The sequence below is a fragment of the Oryctolagus cuniculus genome, chromosome 12, assembly GCF_964237555.1.
Source record: "Oryctolagus cuniculus chromosome 12, mOryCun1.1, whole genome shotgun sequence".
In the NCBI taxonomy this organism is placed as follows: domain Eukaryota; kingdom Metazoa; phylum Chordata; class Mammalia; order Lagomorpha; family Leporidae; genus Oryctolagus; species Oryctolagus cuniculus.
Window position 1 is genome coordinate 92,049,888 of NC_091443.1, and position 18,476 is coordinate 92,068,363.

Here is an 18,476-nt window from a genome sequence, read left to right on the forward strand (position 1 = left end):
GGGTTTTAGGAGCTCCTGGGAGAGGAGGGAGGGGAGGAGGCCGGCAGGTGGAGGACTTGGCCAGGTGTCCCCGGCTCACAGTGCCCAGCCCGGGAGGCAGCGCGATGGCGGCTGGAGATGCCGCCCCCCCTCAGCTCCTCTCTGCTTCCCTCCGTAGGTGTTCCATGAGCAAGGCATCCTCTTTGGCTACCGGCACCCGCAGAGTTCCGCCACTGCCTGCATCCTCAGCCTTTTCCAGATGACCAATGAGACCCTCAACATCTGGACTCACTTGCTGCCCTTCTGGTACCTGCCAGCCCCGTGGCCGGCCCCTCTCACTCAGGAGCTCTGGGGACCAGAGCGTTTCAGTGCAGTAAACTGTAAAATGACAATGACCTCCTTGGGCGAGACCTTGCTGCCACCCTGCCCGGTCTCAGCCCCCAGGGCCGCCACGCTCCTGCGTATGGAGACCACTCTCGTCCAGCCTGGGCCTGGGCTCTGTCTCTCTCTCCCCTGCACTGGGCTGGAGGGTGCATTGGCCCAGGTTTGTCTTCTGACTTCTGGACAGGTAGGGCACGGGAGCTTTCCTGGTAAGGCTTGAGGGCCTGACCCTCTCTGCTCTCTGCTCAGTAAGCAAAGCTGTGAGGTGTGTGAGGCTGGTTCCAGCCCCCACCTTTCTCAGCGAGACCTCCCTCTGCCGGCCTGAAGCCCCATCCGTGTGTCCTCGCTCTCTGCTCCGCACAAGTGCCGCCAACCAAGGCTCCCCTGCTGCTGCGGGTCCCGGGCTGACCACAAACACCCGTGGCTCTGTGTCTTTGCTCGAATCCTCACAGCAACTCTGGCAAGTGTGCAACTGTCATGCCTGCTTGGTGAGGCCCAGACAGCATGGCTGACTTGCGCAAGCTCAGGACACCCTAACCAGGGCTTCTGGGAGACCTGGGCAGCCCCGAGGCAGAAGCAGCCGGAGGTGAATCTCATCGAGCCAGGCCTAGGAGCAGGGAAGAGCAGGAGAGCTGGGGGAGCCCCCTCGAATCCTCCCACAATCCGTGTCCTACAGCCCATCCCACGGCAGACTCAACCTCTCTCCCTCTCCCTCCCCCACGCACCCACACCTGGGAGGGTCTCCCCAAACCCAGCGCAGACTCTCAGCCCTCCCAAGCACAGGGCGAGGACGGGCAGCTGCGGCCGCGGAGGCTGAGTGCGCCATGCTGTGTGTTGCAGGTTCTTCGTGTGGAGGTTTGTAACTGCGCTCTACGTGACTGACATCCCCAATGACAGCTACTCGTGGCCCATGCTTGTGTACATGTGCACCAGCTGTGTGTACCCCCTCGCGTCCAGCTGCGCACATACCTTCAGCTCCATGTCCAGGAACGCCCGGCACATCTGCTACTTCCTGGACTACGGCGCTGTCAACCTCTTCAGCCTGGGTATGTGCGGCCCTGCCCCTGCCGTCTCTCCCCATGACCCAGCCACCTGCCTCCCCACCCCGAGCTGGGTGCACCCTAGGGCGGCGACGGGTTTGCTGGGGTCCTGGGGAGCCTTTTTAGAAGAGGCTGGTCTGCAGCTGGTGCTCTGAGGACAACAGCTCCCATCTGTAGTGTCTGCTGCTTCCTGTGGTGGGAGCTCAAAGCTGCCGCAAATAGTTCATGGAACATGGAATTGAAAAGATCAATTTATGTGGCGCAGAAAATTTTGAGATCCATGCATTAGGATGGGGGTCTTCAACACTTCATGGAAAATGCGTGTCATGAAAAAAACTATGCATCGAAATGAACTTCTTTTAATTCACTGTTTCATAAAATTAAAAATGTCTATTATTTATTTGGGAGGCAGAAAGAGAGAACTCCCATCTGCTGGTTCAATCCCCAGATGCCTGCAGCGGGGAGGGCAGGACCAAGACTGAAACCGGGAGGGGGCCTATGCTATGGCATAGTGAGCTAACTCTCTGCCTGCAGAGCTGGCATCCCCTGTGGGCGCCGGTTTGAGTCCCAGCTGCTCCTCTTCCCATCCAGCTCTCTACTTTGGCCTGCCTGGGAAAGCAGTGGAAGATGGCCCAAGTCCTTGGGCCCCTGCTCCCACATGGGAGCCCTGGAAGAGGCTCCTGGCTTCAGATCAGCCCAGTTCTGGCCATTGTTGTCATTTGGGGGAGTGACCCATCAGATGGAGGACTTCTCTCTCTCTCTCCCTCTCTCTGTCTACTCAAAAAAAGAAAAAAAAAAAAAAAGACTGAAACCAAGAATACAATCTGAGTCTCCCACATGGGTGGCGGGGACCCAGTGAGTTGAGCCATCACCGTGGCCTCCCAGGGTCTGCACTGAAGGAAGCCGAGTTGGGAGCCAGAGCCAGGTCACAAACTGGCACGCAGCCGTGGGGTGTGGGCATCTTACCTGCTAAGCTGGAGGCCCAGTCCACCCGCACTCCCCTCCATGATGAGGTGGGAGGGGAGACGTGGCAACACGTAGAGCTTCCACGGGTACAGCAGATTGAGTACTTAGGACTTCTGTTAACACGATGCATGTGATGGCGAGTCTGTGATTTACTGTCTCATGACGACAGGTTTACCAGTTGGCTGGCAGGAGCCCTGAACAGCCCCCCTGAGTCCCACCAGTCCAGGAAGCCGGCCCCTGTACCTCCAGGCTGCCTCTGTCACAGCTGGGAAGAGGCATTGGACATTATTTTTATTTTATTTGAAAGTCAGAGTTACAGAGAGAGAGAGAGAGACAGAGAGAGAGAAAGTCTTCCATCTGCTGGTTTATTCCTCAAATGGCCACAATGGCCAGGGTGGTGCCAGGCCAAAGCCAGGAGCAGGGAGCTTCTTGTGGGTCTCCCATGTGGGTGCAGGGACCCAAGCACTTGGCCATCTCCCACTGTTTCCCAGGCCATAGCAGGGAGCTGGATCGGAAGCGGAGCAGCCTGGCCTGGAACGTGGATGCTTGCGTGAGCAGGTGCACCACAGCGCCAGCCCCTATACTTACCTTTAAATCCATTGTCCATGAACATTTTGTGGTTCCCGAATGTGCACACATGCACTCACACAGTCTTACTGCCTCACTCCCTCTGCACCCCCATTGCCTGGCTGTGTGGTCCCCCCACCCCACATTTGCTGAAACTGGATACAGGGCACTGAGCCCCACCTCCTCCCCCTGCCCCGACCACCAGGGCCGAGGCAGGCACCTTCCCTCTGGGGCTGGCACAGGGGCCTGTGTCTGTCTCTGGCCCCAGGGCTGTACTCCCTCCCGGCTCTCATCCCCCCGCCACCCCACCAGCCCCTTCCTCTGCTCTCCTGGGTAAGCAAGCTGACTGGGTCCCTGGGCCTGTGCTCTCGGTCCAGCTCCCTGGGTGACCTGTCCGTGCCTCCGCCATCCCTCCCACATCTGATCAGCCACCAGGTTCAGCCGAGCGTCTCGCCTCTGTGTGCTGCTGACCGCTGCGCCCTGCTCTCTTAGAGCAGGTCCCAGGCCACTCGCCTGCCCATGGCCACAGCGCCTTGGTTTTTTTAAGGTTTTATTTTTATTATAATTACTAATAATATATTAATTTTATTAATATAAAATATTTTTATTTTATTTGAAAGTCAGTTAGAGAGGAGAGAGAGAGAGAGGTCTTCCATCTGTTGGTACCCTCCTCAAATGGCCACAATGGCCAGGGGCAGTGCCAGGCTAAAGCCAGGAGCCAGGAGCTTCTTCTGGGTCTCCCACTTGGGTGCAGGGGCCCAAGCACTTGGGCCGTCTTCTGCTGCTTTCCCAGGCGCATTAGCATGGAACTGGATCGGAAGTGGAGCAGCCCGGACTCAAACCAGGCGGTGGCTTTACTGACTACGCCTTGGCCCGGGCCCCGGGCCCACCCAGCTGTTTCTACAACATCTCCTCGAACACCACCCCTCCCATTTACAACGTCCCAGGGCTCCTGGTCACCTGGGGTGAAGTCCACAGTCCTTAGCCTGCAGCTTCCTGGCCCTGGTCGCCTGCCTCACACTTACTGGTGACAGGAGTCAGCACCTGGCGTAAGCTTTGGACACCAGCACCTGCACCCATCGTACCATGGCACTGCGGGCCCTGTGCTCCCCCCACCCCGGCCTGCTTCTTGGCCTCTCCCAGCCCAGGGCGTCTCACCCGTGAAGTCAGCAGGACAGCTTCCTCATTCAAGGGCTCTAATTTTTTAAATTCTATTGTTTTATTTCTATGAAAGAGAATCAGCAAGGAGGAGAGAGACGGAGACCGACTTGTTTCTGCTGATCCACTCCCCAAATGCCCACGGAAGCCAGGGCTGGGCCTGGCCAAATCTAGGAGCCCTGAACTCATCTTGGTCTCCCCACGTAGGTGGCAGGCACTCAAGTATTTGGGCCACCACCTGCTGCCTCCTGGGGTGCACATTAGCAGAAGCTAAAATTGCACGCAGAGCTGGGACTCAAACCCAGGCGCTCTGATCCGGGCTGTGGGCTTTCCAAGTGGAGTGTTAACCACTGAGCCATGAGCTAAGTATCTTCTAGGGGAAGTCCCTAGAGCAGTGCCCCGCCCTGGGCGGCAACAGAGGGCGGCAACCCCAGGGTCGGCGCTCTGACCACACCCCTGCTGTAAGTGAGGCGCAGTGAGGATGTTGGCACACTCATAAAGACCAGAGCCAGCGTCACAGCCGAAGCCCGTGGGGTGAGCCACTGCACCGAGCTCTCTTCCTCCGACCCTGGCTCCCTGCTTCGTGCCCTCACACATGCCGTTCCCCCAAACCGTCTCTTCCCTTCCCTGCAGGGCTGTGAAAACTCTGCCCTGGGAACCTCAGAGACGCCCAAGCCTCGGCCCCCTCCCTACTACAGCTCTGATCCCCAGCCTGCTCAGGGACTCCTCCCTCTGCTCCCTGTGGCCAGAAAGAGGACGGACGCTCACGTTCCTTACCTGGAACCAGAGCTGTGTCTGCATCTGCCACTGCCTCCGGGAAGGCCGCCCTGCCCTCCAGGACCTGTGCCCATCCCAGCTGTCCTGCAGACAGTGCCCCAGGCCAGCCGCCATGCCCGATGCCCCTCCTCCTCACGCCTGGCTCCCCTTAAGCAGTTCGGGGCGGGGCCCAGGGCTCCCCCACTCTGGTGTCACCTGAGGTTCTTCCTGGCCCAGATAGGGAGCTGTCCACGGCGTCAGGCCGGGAGGAGGGCTTTTCTGTTCCCCACTTGGTGGGGAGCATGGAACCAGGAGGCCCTTACGCCTGTGGGACCACCTTCCCTAATCTATCTGTGAAGTGGCACAGGTGGCAGAGTTTCCACCTTGAGCTAGGAATCCAAGGGCTTTGAAGTTATTTCTTTTTAAAATATTTATTTGAAAGATTTACAGAGAGAAGGAGACAGAGACAGACAGGGAGAGAGGGGTCTTCCACCTGCTGGTTCACTCCCTAAATGGCCGCAACAACCAGGGCTGGACCAGGCTGAAGCCAGGAGCCAGGAGCTTCCTCCAGGTCTCCCACACAGGTGCAGGGCCCTAAGGACTTGGGCCATCTTCTACTGCTTTCCCAGGCCATTAGCAAGGAGCTGGATCAGAAGTAGAGCAGCTAGGACACAACCTGGCACCCATATAGGATGCCAGTGTGGCAGGCAGAGCCGGCCCCGGATTCCTAGGGTTTTTAGGTCTTTGGTGTAATGAGTGACCACAGGCATGGTTGCTCAGGGGCTGGGCTGAGAGGCCTTGTGGGCCGTCTCTCCCAGGAGGGACCTGCGGTGGGGGGGGGGGTGCAGATCCAGGCCCTCCCTCCAGGTGAAGCTCACCTGGCCCCTTCGAAAAGGACGGTGGGCAATCAGGTGTCTAAGAGGTGCTTGGGAGCCCACGGCTCACAAACTCAGAAACCTGAAGGCAACCCAGCCCCTGTGGACCTGGCTCCCAGCCCCAGCAGCGGCCCTACTACCAGCACCATTGTCTCCACAAGAAGCACCCTGGGGGCACCGGCGGGCGAGATGCCCACCCCCGAGAGGAGAGCTGAGCACAGTGGCCCTGTCCTCCTGGGGGGACAGCACGTGGCTAAAAGCTGGGCCTCTGTCACCAGGCTGCCTGGGCTGCACCCTGGGCTCTGCCGCATTCTAGCTGTGTGACCCTGGGTGAGCTGCTAGCCCTCTGTGCCTCTGTGTCCTCGGCAGGATCTATGCAGGTGGGAGGTGGTGGGGGCCGCGGCAAAGGCTCTGGGCAGGCAGAGGGCATGGAGGAGCACACCCTGGGCACGGATCGTGGGAAAAACCAGGGCACAGAGGCAGGCAGAGGTGTGGGGGTGCCGGCGCCAGGCCGAGCTTGGTTCCGAGGCTGTTTTCCCTCCCCAGGCTCTGCCATCGCCTACTCTGCATACGCGTTCCCCGACGCGCTGGTGCGCACCAGCTTCCACGATTACTTTGTGACCATGGCTGTGCTGAACACCATCCTCAGCACCGGCCTCTCCTGCTACTCCAGGTACCCGGAGCTCTGGGCTCAGCTGGGAGCGGGGCGGACGCAGCGGGGAAGGGATGGGAACCTGGGGCTCACGCCCAGATGGTATTTTTTTTTTTTTATTTATTTTTTTTTTTTTGGACAGGCAGAGTGGATAGTGAGAGAGAGAGACAGAGAGAACGGTCTTCCTTTGCCGTTGGTTCACCCTCCAATGGCCGCCGCGGCCAGCGCGCTGCGGCCGGCGCACCGCGCTGATCCGATGGCAGGAGCCAGGAGCCAGGTGCTTTTCCTGGTCTCCCATGGGGTGCAGGGCCCAAGCACCTGGGCCATCCTCCACTGCACTCCCTGGCCACAGCAGAGGGCTGGCCTGGAAGAGGGGCAACCGGGACAGAATCCGGCGCCCCGACCGGGACTAGAACCCGGTGTGCCGGCGCCGCTAGGCGGAGGATTAGCCTAGTGAGCCGCGGCGCCGGCCCAGATGGTATTTTTTTAAGATTCATTTTATTTATTTGAAAGGGTTACAGAGAGAGGTAGAGACAGAGAGAGAGGTCTTCCATCTGCTGGTTCACTCCCCAGATGGCTGCAACGGCTGAAGCTGCACCAATCTGAAGCCAGGAGCCAGGAGCTTCTTCCAGGTCTCCCACGTGGGTGCAGGGGCCCAAGGACTTGGGCCATCCTCTACTGCTTTCCCAGGCCACAGCAGAGAGCTGGATCAGAAGTGGAGCAGCCAGGACTAGAACCTACGCCCTTATGGGATGCCGGTGTCTAATCAGGTGTCTAAGGGCTTTAACCCACTGCACCACAGCACCGGCCCTAGTTTTTTTTTTTTTTTTAACCAAGAGGCCCCACCAATTACATAGCTGATGCTCCACGAACTCAGTTTGCTCATCTGTAAAACGGACCCGATACCTTCTGAGGCTGATGTAAGGGTTATAGGTCATGGACCCAGGATGCCTCCCGAGAGCCTGGCCCAGAGGAGCCCCCATAAAAACGCAGTTGCCACTGACAGTCACCTGGGGCCTGCCTGGTGTGTGGCTAGGTGACGAGTGAGAGTCAAATGTCTCGCCTGTCTCCCGTGGCCGGCGAGTCACGTCCAGCTCTCGTTGGATATGAGTGTGAAAGACATTGCCACAGGGGTAAATGCCCACACTGCTTATCCAGCTCAGTTCTCTGACTCCATCAGGGAGCCTCCCGGTGGCGGTGTCAGGTGCCAGCCCTGTCTAGACAATGGCAAGGTGCCCGCACTTCCAGGGCTGGGAGCCTCTGGCAGGGCAGGAGGAGTGTGGAGGGAGGCTGGGCGGTCGCACCCCGAACAGCAATGCCCACAGCCAGTGTGCGTCGCCGCCCTCGGGAGCCTGGGAGTACACAGGGACGGTGAGGGCAGTTCTGCCCCTTCTCCACGGTGATTCGGTCTGTGGCTTCCTTTGGGTGACAGTTAAGTCTTGCAGGACCCAAGGACGCTAGGAGTTTCCTGAACTTGACAAAGTGGGTTTCTTAAAAATACAGAAGAGGGGCTGGTGTTGTGGTGTAGTGGGTAGGTCCGGTGCCAGCCACATCATCATCCCATAAGGGCTCTGGTTCAAGTCCTGACTGCCCCACTTCCGATCCAGCTCCCTGCTAATGCCTGGGAAAAGCAGCAGAAAATGGCCCAAGTTCTTGGTGCTCTGCACTCCGTGGGAGACTTGGATGAGGCTCCTGGCTCCTGGCTTCAGCCTGGCTCAGCCCTGGCCATTGCAGCCATCTGAGGAGTGAACCAGTGGATGGAAGATCTCTTTCTCTCTCTCTTTCTCTCTTTGTGTGTGTGTGTGTGTGTGTGTGTGTGTGTGTGTGTGTTTCGTCTCTCTGTGGCTCTGGCTTTCAAATAAATATTTTTTTAAAAAACTAAAGTACAGGCCGGCGCCGCGGCTCACTAGGCTAATCCTCCGCCTAGCGGCGCCGGCACACCGGGTTCTAGTCCCATTCGGCGCGCCGGATTCTGTTCCGGTTGCCCCTATTCCAGGCCAGCTCTCTGCTGTGGCCCGGGAGTGCAGTGGAGGATGGCCCAGGTGCTTGGGCCCTGCACCCCATGGGAGACCAGGAAAAGCACCTGGCTCCTGGCTCCTGCCATCGGATCAGCGCGGTGCGCCGGCCGCAGCGCGCCAGCCGCGGCGGCCATTGGAGGGTGAACCAACGGCAAAGGAAGACCGTTCTCTCTGTCTCTCTCTCACTGTCCACTCTGCCTGTCAAAAAAAAAAAAAAAAAAAAAAAAACAACTAAAGTACAGAAGAATTCTTATTTAAGATTTATTTCATTTATTTATGTTTTGAAAGAGGGAGAGAGAGAGAATTCTTTCTTCTACTGGTTCACTCCCCAGATAGCTGCAATAGCTAGGGCTGGGGTTAGGGCTGGGCCAGGCTGAAGCCAGGAGCCTGGAGCTCCATCCAGGTCTCCCACGTGGGTGGCAAGGGTCTAAGCACTTGAGCCAGCTTCCGCTGCTTTCCCAGGCGTGTTAGCAGGGAGCTAGATCAGAAGCGGGGCAGCTGGGACTCGGACTACGGGATGCAGGTGTCACAGGCTGCAGCGCTCCGTGCTGTGCACAATGCCAGCCCCCCAAGAATCAAATCCTAAGAGTTTTGGAAGTACCCTCCTCAGCTCGCCCTCCATCGTCTCTCTTCTGCGTCGGGTTGGAGGCGTGGGGGTCGCTTTCCAAGGCAGCCGGGTCTTCATTCCTGGGAAATCCCCCAGGGAGGGAGGAAGCCGCAGCCCTCCCCAAAGCTAGGAGCAGCCTGGCGGGGGGCAGAGTGTGCAGCTGGACGCAAAGGAGGCCTCACGGACTCTGGGAATCAGAAACTCTGCGCCAGGTCAGGAGCTGAGGGACTGCGCAGATGACAAAGAGACAAGGAGCTCAGGAATGTGCCCTGGGATGGGTGGGCGAGGGGACCCCAGGGGGAGACGTGGCCGCGATGCCAGCGGCCACCCACCAACAAGGAAACGTGCAGTGCAGGCACAGGGCCTGCCTGCGTGGCCTCGGGGCGGGAGCCTGCGGCTCACCTGTGCCTGAGCCGTGGCCAGCGCTGGCCCTGTCTGGCCCAGTGGCTGTGGTGTTGGGAATTTAAGGTAGAGGACAGGGCCTGGATCCCAGCCCTGTTCCCCTAAGGACTGGCTGTGTGGCCTCAGACCAGGCGCTGCCCCTTGTGGGAGCCACCGTCCACGCCTTCAACAAGGACCTCTGGGAGGCGGAGCTCAGGGCTCCTCAGGCCCCGCCCCGGCCCCGCATCTGCAACCACTTGGGAGACAGGATCACCAGAAAACCGCGGGTTCAGTGGCGTGTTTGGCATCCCAGGACAGCCCAGGAGGGTCAGTCTGCACACGTAATACTTGTGTAGTCCCTGGTGAATTCACTTCAAATGCGCGTGTTCCAGAGCCTCCGAGAGGGGCTCGAGAGTGTGTGTGCCCACCCCGTGGGCCTGGGGGTGGCCGAGGCCCCGAGCTGGGCCTGCTCATGCTAAGCCTGGCACCCAGAAGCCCAACAAGGGGGCCTCACGCCCCTCAGGAGCGTGGGTTGCGCCAGGTTTGCTTGGCGGTCTCTGGCACATGCAGCCGGAGGCTTTCGGTAAAGAGCTGCTCAGTGAGAGGCCATGTGGCCGGTGCTGGGGGTGGGAGACGGTGAGCTGCGCCCTGGGGGCCTGAGCCAACCTGGAGGGAGTTGGAAGGTCAGCCCAGGGTGGAGGCAGGAGACGCCGCAGTGAGTCGTGGTTCTCAGAGGTTGGAGGGGGCGCAGACAGATGACAAAGTGCTGCTGCGGCCAGGCGTTCCTGTGCTTCTCTAAAACAGGACAGTGCGCACCATAGCACGACAGCCATGACCACACACACACACACACACATGCACACACGTGCACACGCGGCGCAGCTCTGCAAGACAGCGATTTCTCCCAAGGCCCACTAGTGGCCAGCGCTACTTCCAAATTCCAGCCTTGTTGCAAGGGGTTTCGGCAGAGTTTAGGAGAGACTGGTAGGAAAAGCAGCCTTTGGCTCCTGGGGGTTAGGCTGAGCCTTGGAGACCTCGGGGAGTGTCCGGCGGCTGCTGGAATCCCTGGCTGTGGCGACACCCTGTGGCCCGAGGTGGGATTGCACCTTAGTGGTGGGAGGGACCTGGTGGCCGCTGGCCCTCCTGTCTTTTTTCCTCTGCTGCTGTCTCTCTCCTGTTCTGCTTTTTCTCTTTCCTTTTTCCCCTGTAGACTCGGCTTTGCAGCTGGAGAGGCTGGTCTGTTTGCCCCTGGGCGAAATGTTTATCTCCAGTCGCAGGAAACCCATGCTTTGGGGGATGGCGCTCGCCAGCCTGGGCCAGATTTCTTCACTTGTAAGTGGCCAAGGGAGTGCACTTCGAGAGCAAGCCTCTTTTGGCTCGGAAATGGCAGGTGCCGGAAGTGCACGGGGCCTGACGTGGTTGGGCAGGGTCTGCCAGGGGAGGCTGACAAGGCAGTTACGGCAGGCGCCCTGGTTCTCGGGGTCAAGGGAGAGAGAGAGCCTGGGCCAGGGTCTGAGGATTGCTCAGCCTGCAGGGGAGCAGGCTGGAAGGAGGGAGCGTGAAACGAGGGAGCCAGACAGCCTTGGGTTCAAATCCTAGCTTTCCTCTCTCCTTAGCGCTCATCGGCCCTTGGGCCAGTCGCCCAGGGTCCGTCTGCTCTCTCCTGTCCCTGTTTTCTGATGCAACATAGCTATGAGACAGGGAGGGGAGAGTGTGGAGACAATGCAGGCACACGTGTGTGTGTTAGAATCCAGCGTCTTGTCAGGGTGAGTCTGTGCCGGGCGCAGTTCAGGGCCCCTTGCGAGCGTCATTCTTCATCAACTCCTCGCAGCCGCCTGTACGGGAGGCGTAGTTGGTGTCCTGTCCCTGTTATTCGCGGCGGTGACATGAGCTGCTGGGATCCAAGGGCAGAGGCAGGATTCAAACCCAGGGCGCCTGGATCAAACACTCACAATCAACGCGCCGCACTGCCTCGCGGCCCCCCGTGGCTGCTGTTCCGGGGAGGATGCATTGCGGTCCCCGTCTTCTCTCCCTCCACCTCCCTGGGCTGCTGTGCCTTCTCCACCTTCTCTGATTCACAGGCAGGGTCGGGAGAGACGTGGAAGCCAAGTGGGAGCTTGTCTCTGGACGCCGTGGGGGCGTCTCAGGGCCCAGGTGGCCCCCTCTTGCCCGGCAATGCAGATTCTGGTTGTGTCCGGGCCTGACCCAGTCCAGTGCCTGCCTGCCTGTGAGAAGGGTTTCCGGGGCGTGGGAGTCTGCAGGAACCACCCCCTCCCACTCCCACCCCAACCCCCCTGGCCGAGGGTTCCAGGCAGCAGCTGGCTCAGTGGTCAGGTGGCGACACTGGCCTGGGGGAATGGGCCGAGCTCGGAGAGAGCCGTGGAGAGTGTTTGAGGGACAAAGGGCAGGATGGGGACCAGCACAGAGGAGCAGAGGTGGGGAGCATGGGCCAGGACATGGACCCCATCCTGGCAGACAGCATGACATGGGCCACAACCAAGGGCACAGGCTGAGAGCACTCAGGGCATTGAGGGCTTCAGCAGATGGAGCCACGACGACCCCCGAGAGCCTCAGCGCCCTGGCTGTGCCTGCCACCCGCGCGGGGGCCTCAGGCTGCAAGGCCCCAAGCCCTCCACAGTCCACTGCGATATAAGTAGGTGCCTGGCCTAGGCAGCCCGCTGGCGGGGCACGTGAGCGCCTGCCTACCCAAGCCTCAGGTCGGGGCCATGGTTTTGGGTAGAGAGACTCCCGGCCCGAGAAGTCCTCCCGGTGCCCAGCCTGTGCTGCGCCATCCCCCAGCCAGCTCTGCCATGACCTGTGTGGAGGGTCTGACTCTGTAATGGTTGCATCTCTGGTTCAAGTGCAGCTCTGCTCTGGGTTGGAGGGGGCTGGGCATGGTGGTGAGCGAGGAGGCAAGGCTGGCGTCCCTGTGTGTGCACACGGTCCAGCAGCCTTGCCAGGGTTGCATGCTCACGACAACCCTCATGGTGTGGCTCTGACTGGCTGGGGCATCTCGGCCTCCATGCAGGGGCCTCCACAGGGGTGGGAGGAGGCTGTGCCATGGCTCCCCATCCCCCATCTCCCTGTGCTGATGGTAATTGTAAAGTTTTATTTTTTAATTAATTAATTTATTTGCAAGGCAGAGGGACAGAGATGCAGAGACAGAGAGAGAGAGATCTTCCATCTGCTGGTTCACTCCCCAAATGGCTACAACAGCCAGGGCTGGGCCAGGCTGAAGCCAGGAGCCTGGAACTCCATCTGGGTCTCCCAGATGGGTGCAGGGGCCCCAGCACTTGGGCCATCATCCACTGCCTTCCCAGGCGCATTCGTGGGGAGCTGGATTGGAGGCTGAGAAGCCAGGACTCAAGCTAATGTTCTGATATGGGGTGCTGGCATCCCAAGCAGTGGCTTCATCCACTGCACAGAAACACCAGCCCTGTAACCGGGCATTTAAAAGGCTACTGCAGTTAAATAATTTGGCCATTGAAGGATTCTGCCTGGCGCCTTCTCCTGAGCTAGGCCTGGACACCACTGCTCTTACGTGGCAGGACAGGGTCTCCCGGGAGGTCTCGCTCAGAGCTCCTGTTCCCTTCCTGCAGGTGGGAGAAGAGAGAGCCTGATTGCCAGGCCCTGGCTGGTTTTGGTGAGCACACGTGTGTGTGTGTGTGTGTGTGTGTGTGTGTTTCCCGAAACCCATCTCAGCCCCGTTTCTCCTCCCTTTCCGCCCGGGATGTAGGTTTCTTGAGATCCAGAAGCCAGGACTCTGCAAGTTGCTTCGCATCCTCGCCTTTGCGTACCCCTACACCTGGGACTCCCTGCCCATCTTCTACAGGGTAAGGGCACTGCCTGATGGCGCCCCGGGGACACACGGAAGTCCAGGCCCAGGTGCTGCCTTCATAGCACTCGGGAAACGCTCAGGGGACGGCTCCCACAGAGGCCCCGGCAGGCATTGTGACTGGGGGCTCGGGAGCAGCCGCAGTGAGCAGAGAGCGCCTGGCAGCGAGGGGTTCTGCAGAGTGAGCAGGAGAGCGGGCTCTGGAGGCAAACCTAACTCTCGCTGCCAGTCCTCAGGCAGGGCAAGTTCTCTGTGCCTTGATTTCCCTCATCTGTACAGTGGGCACCAGGGCAACACCTCTGATCAGGCTGTGGGCAGTATTCCAGGAGGTAACTTGTGCAGTGCGGCTGGTGGCGAGAGTCTAATGATGTATTCATTGTTGGCATCATCCCAGGTGTTAGTACTGGAGCAGAGGGTATGAATGAGGGTCTCGCAGGGTAGATGGGAGTTGGACGGAACGCACAGAGGAACAGGGTGTCGGAGGGACGGCAGGAAGGACAAGAAGGGGAGCATCCTTGCACTTGGGCCCAAGTTCAAGTTCTGGTGCCTCTGCTCACGCACCAGCTGTGTGGCCCTGGGCAGTGCACATCACCTTTCTGAGCTGCTCCCCCTTTTATCTGTAAATGAGGCCGGCCTCCCCTCCTTCGTAGGAGCTAATGAGGATTAAGCAAAACCACACGTCTCGGCACTGCCCAGCACCTGGTGAGCAGAGTCCCTTCCCTTGACCGGGGCACGAGACGCAGACAGCGGGGTCAGGAGCGAAGCGGGCGGGCAGAGCTGCACCTGGCAGCCGGAGCAGTCAGCGAGGGCTCTGGGCTCCAGCAGTGTGGGTCTGGGGGCAACCCAGAGATGCGAGTGTAGCCCGTTCCCCTCACCCCTTCCTCGAGGGCACACACCACACACAGGAAGCCAGAGCAGGCAGAGCAAGCCAGTCCTACGCACCACCAACTCGCACAGCGCGGGGTCTGCGTCCTTACCAGCACCGTGTGCTGGGCTGCGGTGCGGGGGGGGGGGGGTGTCGCTCTCCCCGGGGGCCTGCCTGGATCCCACCCTGGCCTCACTACTTGGCTGACAACTCACTTTTCCGGTCTGCCACCTGGGGGCAATAGCCTGTGCCTGCCCCTACTCAGGTGCAAGATGAGCAGAGCAGGCGTGGCCTGGCACCCTCTGTCGGTGGGAGCAACTGCTCTCTCTAGGTGACAACCCCACAAAACTGTGGTGAGGCCATTGTTAGGTGCAGCCATGCAGTGGATACCCCGGTTCCAAGTGGCTTCAATTGAGAACCTACTGCTGCGTGCACATTTTACCCCAAAAAAGGAGTGGCGATTTATCAGGGAGCATTTTTCTTTCCCCTTCCTCTTCTCTTGAGTTTCCATTCCTTTCTTTTTTCCTTTCTTCCTCCTTCCCTCTCTTTCTCTCCTGTAATTAAATAACCCCAAAGACTCCCAGGAGCCTTTGGGGGTTAAGCTGCAGCTGTCTGTGGTCTCACTGGGTCACATTCACAGCAGTGCCCCTTCCGGCCCCGGGGAGGTGCACGCTGAGATGTGTGGATGTCAGGGCCCCCTCCCCAGTCTCGGCTGCAGGTGGGTGAGGGAGAAGGACCGCCTGCACCTGTCCCCCTCTCGTGACCTGCGCTTCCTCCGCCTCCCTGCAGCTCTTCCTGTTCCCAGGGGAGAGCGGCCAGAACGAAGCCACCCTGTACCACCAGAAGCACATGGTCATGACGCTCTTGGCCTCTTTCCTGTACTCGGCACACCTGCCCGAGCGCCTGGCCCCGGGCCGCTTTGACTACATCGGTGAGCGGCGATGGCCTCGGGGTGCAGGGGGTGGGGTGGGGTCCGTCCTGGGCTGCAGCTGCAAAGGTGGGCCGGGGGAGGGGCAGGAAGCTGTCCAGGTGCCGGCCAAGGTGAGTGACACGGCAAGGTGACAGAGGCCCGGTGTGCAGCCCAGCGCAGGGCCAGGCAGGAGGCCAGGGGTGAAGAGAAACCGGTCTAATGCATTCTGATGGGCTGCAGGCTGGAGAGTCCCATTGGTATCTAGAACATGGGATGCCATTGTGTTTTCAAAGATTTATTTATTTATTTGAAAGGCAGAGTTACAGAGAGGCAGAGGCACAGGGGTGGGGGGCTTCCATCCGATGGTTCACTCACCAATGGTCCAAACAGCCAGAGCTGAGCCAATCTGAAGCCAGGAACCAGGAGCTTCTTCTGGGTCTCCTAGGTGAGTACAGGGGCCCTAGGACTTGGGCTGTCTTCCACTGCTTTCCCAGGCCACAGCAGAGAGCTGGATCAGACGTGGAGCAGCCGGGACTCAAATCAGTTGTCCATATGGGATGACGGCACTGCGGGCGGCAGCTTTACCTGCCATGCCACAGTGCCGGCCCCTTGGGATGCCATTGTTAAATGAGCATTGGGGGCAGCCCTGGAAGGGAACAGGAAAGAGGGTAGCAGACACCAGGGGGCAGCGGAGAGCAGGGAGGAGCATGTGTCTTGTGAGGTGGTGGGTGGGTGGGTAGGGCCAGGTGTCCTGGGCCAGCAGTGGCTCTCAGGTGTACCCCTGGCCAGCAGTGTCAGCGTCATCTGAGAGCGTGCAGACCCCCTTGATCCAGGAGCTCTAGGGGTTGGGGACAGAGGCCTTGGGATTCTCCTGGGAACCTGAGTCGCCAAGGTGTGACACAGGGTGCTGCCGAGGGTGATGGTGTCACCGTCAGGGGGCCGACGCCTGCTTGGGGGAGTTGTTTCCCTGTCTGGGGAGGGGGCGGGGCTGGTGGGATGCACGGTGGGATGCAGCCTTGGGTCACTGCAGCTCCCCGCGTTGGCGAATCCCAAGGTGAGAGCTCCCCAGAGGTGAACTGTGGGACTCCGAGGGCCTGTCGCAGCCCTGTCACGTTGCCCCCTGGTTGCCCACCTCTTCCTACCCAGGGACGTGGCCAGAGTTGCTTTGTTTGATCCGATCAGCCTTTCACTGCCTTTTCTTCTGTTGTCCTGCCAGAAGAACTGGCAGCCAGCAAAATGCTGGGGGAACAGCAAGGACGGGGCCCACCCCCGGCCCCTGCCTGGCTGGACAGGAAGTCTCCCAGCCCTGGGCCTGATTTCCCCAGCATGCTGCTTTCTTAGTAGCATTTTAGCTACTTACCACCACCCTGTCCTAGGGTCTAGGGATAGAGAAGAAAAACACCCCTGGGAGATCATTAGCGGGACCTTTGGAGATGTTTCTGGTCCTTGAATAACTGAGGCTGCTGGAAGTGGGAATCCCGCCCAGTACCAATTCCCAGGCCCGTGGGACACTCCGGCAGGAAGCTCCGCCCATTCCTGGTGGGCGGCTGTTGGCACCGCTTACCTGCTGCAGGCGCGGTGCACACATGTCCACTGCCGATGTGGCTTTCTGTGCTATCTACTGCTGGGACGGAGACAGGGCTGGTCCCGCCAGGGAGGTCCTGGGCACACAACCCCGACTCTTACTTCTAGTGGGCGGAGACTCCTTCTTTAAGTCTCACCTTGTCCTGTGAGACTGCCATGACTCAGCGCCCCAGGCTGGGTGGCTGGAACAACACGAACGCTGCGTGCAGTCCTGGGGGCCGGGAGCCTGGGGTCAGGGTGTCTGCAGGGTCGGCGTCCTCCAGGTTTGCACTCCCTGGCTGGGAGATGACCACCCTCCCCTCTGCCTTCACACAACCTTGTTCCTCGTGCACCTGCAGGTCTGTGTGCCAGTCTCCTTCCTGCAGGACTGGGGAGCGTCCAGCCATGTGCTGGGGGCCCTGCCACGGCAACCGCAGGCTGGACTCCAAGATCAATAAATCGAAAACAGGATTTCTTTTTTTTTTTTAATTTATTTTATTTATTTGAAAGACAGAATTACAGAGAGTAGAGACACAGAGAGAGCTCTTCCATCTGCTGGTTCACTCCCCAGATGGCTGCAAATGCCGGAGCTGCACCAATCCAAAGCCAGGAGCCAGGAGCTTCTTCCAGGTCTCCCATGTGGGTGCAGAGTCCCAAGGACTTGGGCCATCTTCTACTGCTTTCCCAGGCCACAGCAGAGAGCTGGATGGGAAGTGGAGCAGCCAGGTCTTGAACTGGCGCCTATATGGGATGCGATGCTTCAGGCCAGGGCGTTAACCCGCTGCACCATAGCACCAGCCTGATAGTAGGATTTCTTTTTTAAAAAATTATTTATATATTTGAGAGGGAGAACCAGAGACAGAGAGAAAGGACTGCTAATCTGCTGGTTCACTCCCCAGACAGACACAATGGCCAGAGCTGGACTGATATGAAGCCAGGACCAGGAACTTCTTCTGGGTCTCCCACGTGGGTGCAGGGGCCCATGCGCTTGGGCCATCTTCCACTGCTTTCTCAGGCCATAGCGGAGAGCTGGATTGGAAGTGGAACAGCCAGGACTCAAACTGGTGCCCATACAGGATGCTGATGCCACAGGCAGAGGACGAACCTACTACGCCACAGCGCTGCCCCTGGATGAGTTATTTTAAAAGTGAATTTGGGGGCCGTTGCTGTGGCGTAGTAGGTAAAGCTGCTGCCTGCAGTGCCGACATCCCATATGGGTGCCAGTTCTAGTCCTGGCTGCTCCACTTCCAATCCAGCTCTCTGCTATGGCCTGGGAGAGCATTGGAGGATGGCCCAAGCACTTGGGCCCCTGCACCCATGTGGGGGACCCAGAGGAAGCTCCTGGCTTCTCACTTTGGATTGGCTCAGCTCCAATCATTGCGGCCATCTGGGGAGTGAACCAGTGGATAGAAGACCTCTGCCTCCTGTGACTCAGCCTTTCAAATAAGTAAATAACTCTTTAAAAAGAGTGGATTTGGTTTGCGCCAGTAGCCTTCTTTAAAAAAAAAAAAAAAAAGATTCCTTTAGTTGAAAATCAGAGAGATGGAGAATTTTTTTTTTAAATAAGGTTACCAAGTAGTGTGACCATCACCATCAGTCAGTTCTAGAACATTTCCCTCTCCCCAGGAAGCTCCTTCATGCCGGGTTTTGTTCATAGCCATCCCTACCCCCATGCTTGAGACAACTTTTTTTTAAAGATTTATTTATTTACTTGAAAGTCAGAGTTACACAGAGGTAAGGAGAGCCAGAGAGAGAGATCTTCCATCCGCTGGTTCACTCCCCAATTGGCCGCAATGGCCGGAGCTGAGCTGATCTGAAGCCAGGAGCCAGGAGCTTCTTCCAGGTCTCCCATGGGAGTGCAGGGGCCCAAGCACTTGGGCCATCTTCTACTGCTTTCCCAGGCCATAGCAGAGAGCTGGATCA

General features: G+C 59.0%; 1 protein-coding gene across 10 annotated transcripts in view; it reads left to right on the top strand.

Annotated features, from left to right (window-relative positions):
- PAQR5 (progestin and adipoQ receptor family member 5) overlaps window positions 1-18,476 on the top strand; it is a 72,419-nt gene that overhangs the window by 51,333 nt on the left and 2,610 nt on the right. For 9 of the 10 annotated variants that reach the window (XM_008249808.4, XM_002722383.5, XM_051836633.2 and 6 more), the window contains 5 exons: window positions 158-285; window positions 1,201-1,406; window positions 6,269-6,395; window positions 13,117-13,213; window positions 14,870-15,011. In XM_008249808.4, coding sequence (XP_008248030.1) covers window positions 158-285; window positions 1,201-1,406; window positions 6,269-6,395; window positions 13,117-13,213; window positions 14,870-15,011 — 700 coding nt within the window. Of the gene's footprint in view, window positions 1-157; window positions 286-1,200; window positions 1,407-6,268; window positions 6,396-10,590; window positions 10,713-13,116; window positions 13,214-14,869; window positions 15,012-18,476 lie in introns of all 10 variants that reach the window. The other variant, XR_515352.4, reaches the window with a different exon arrangement.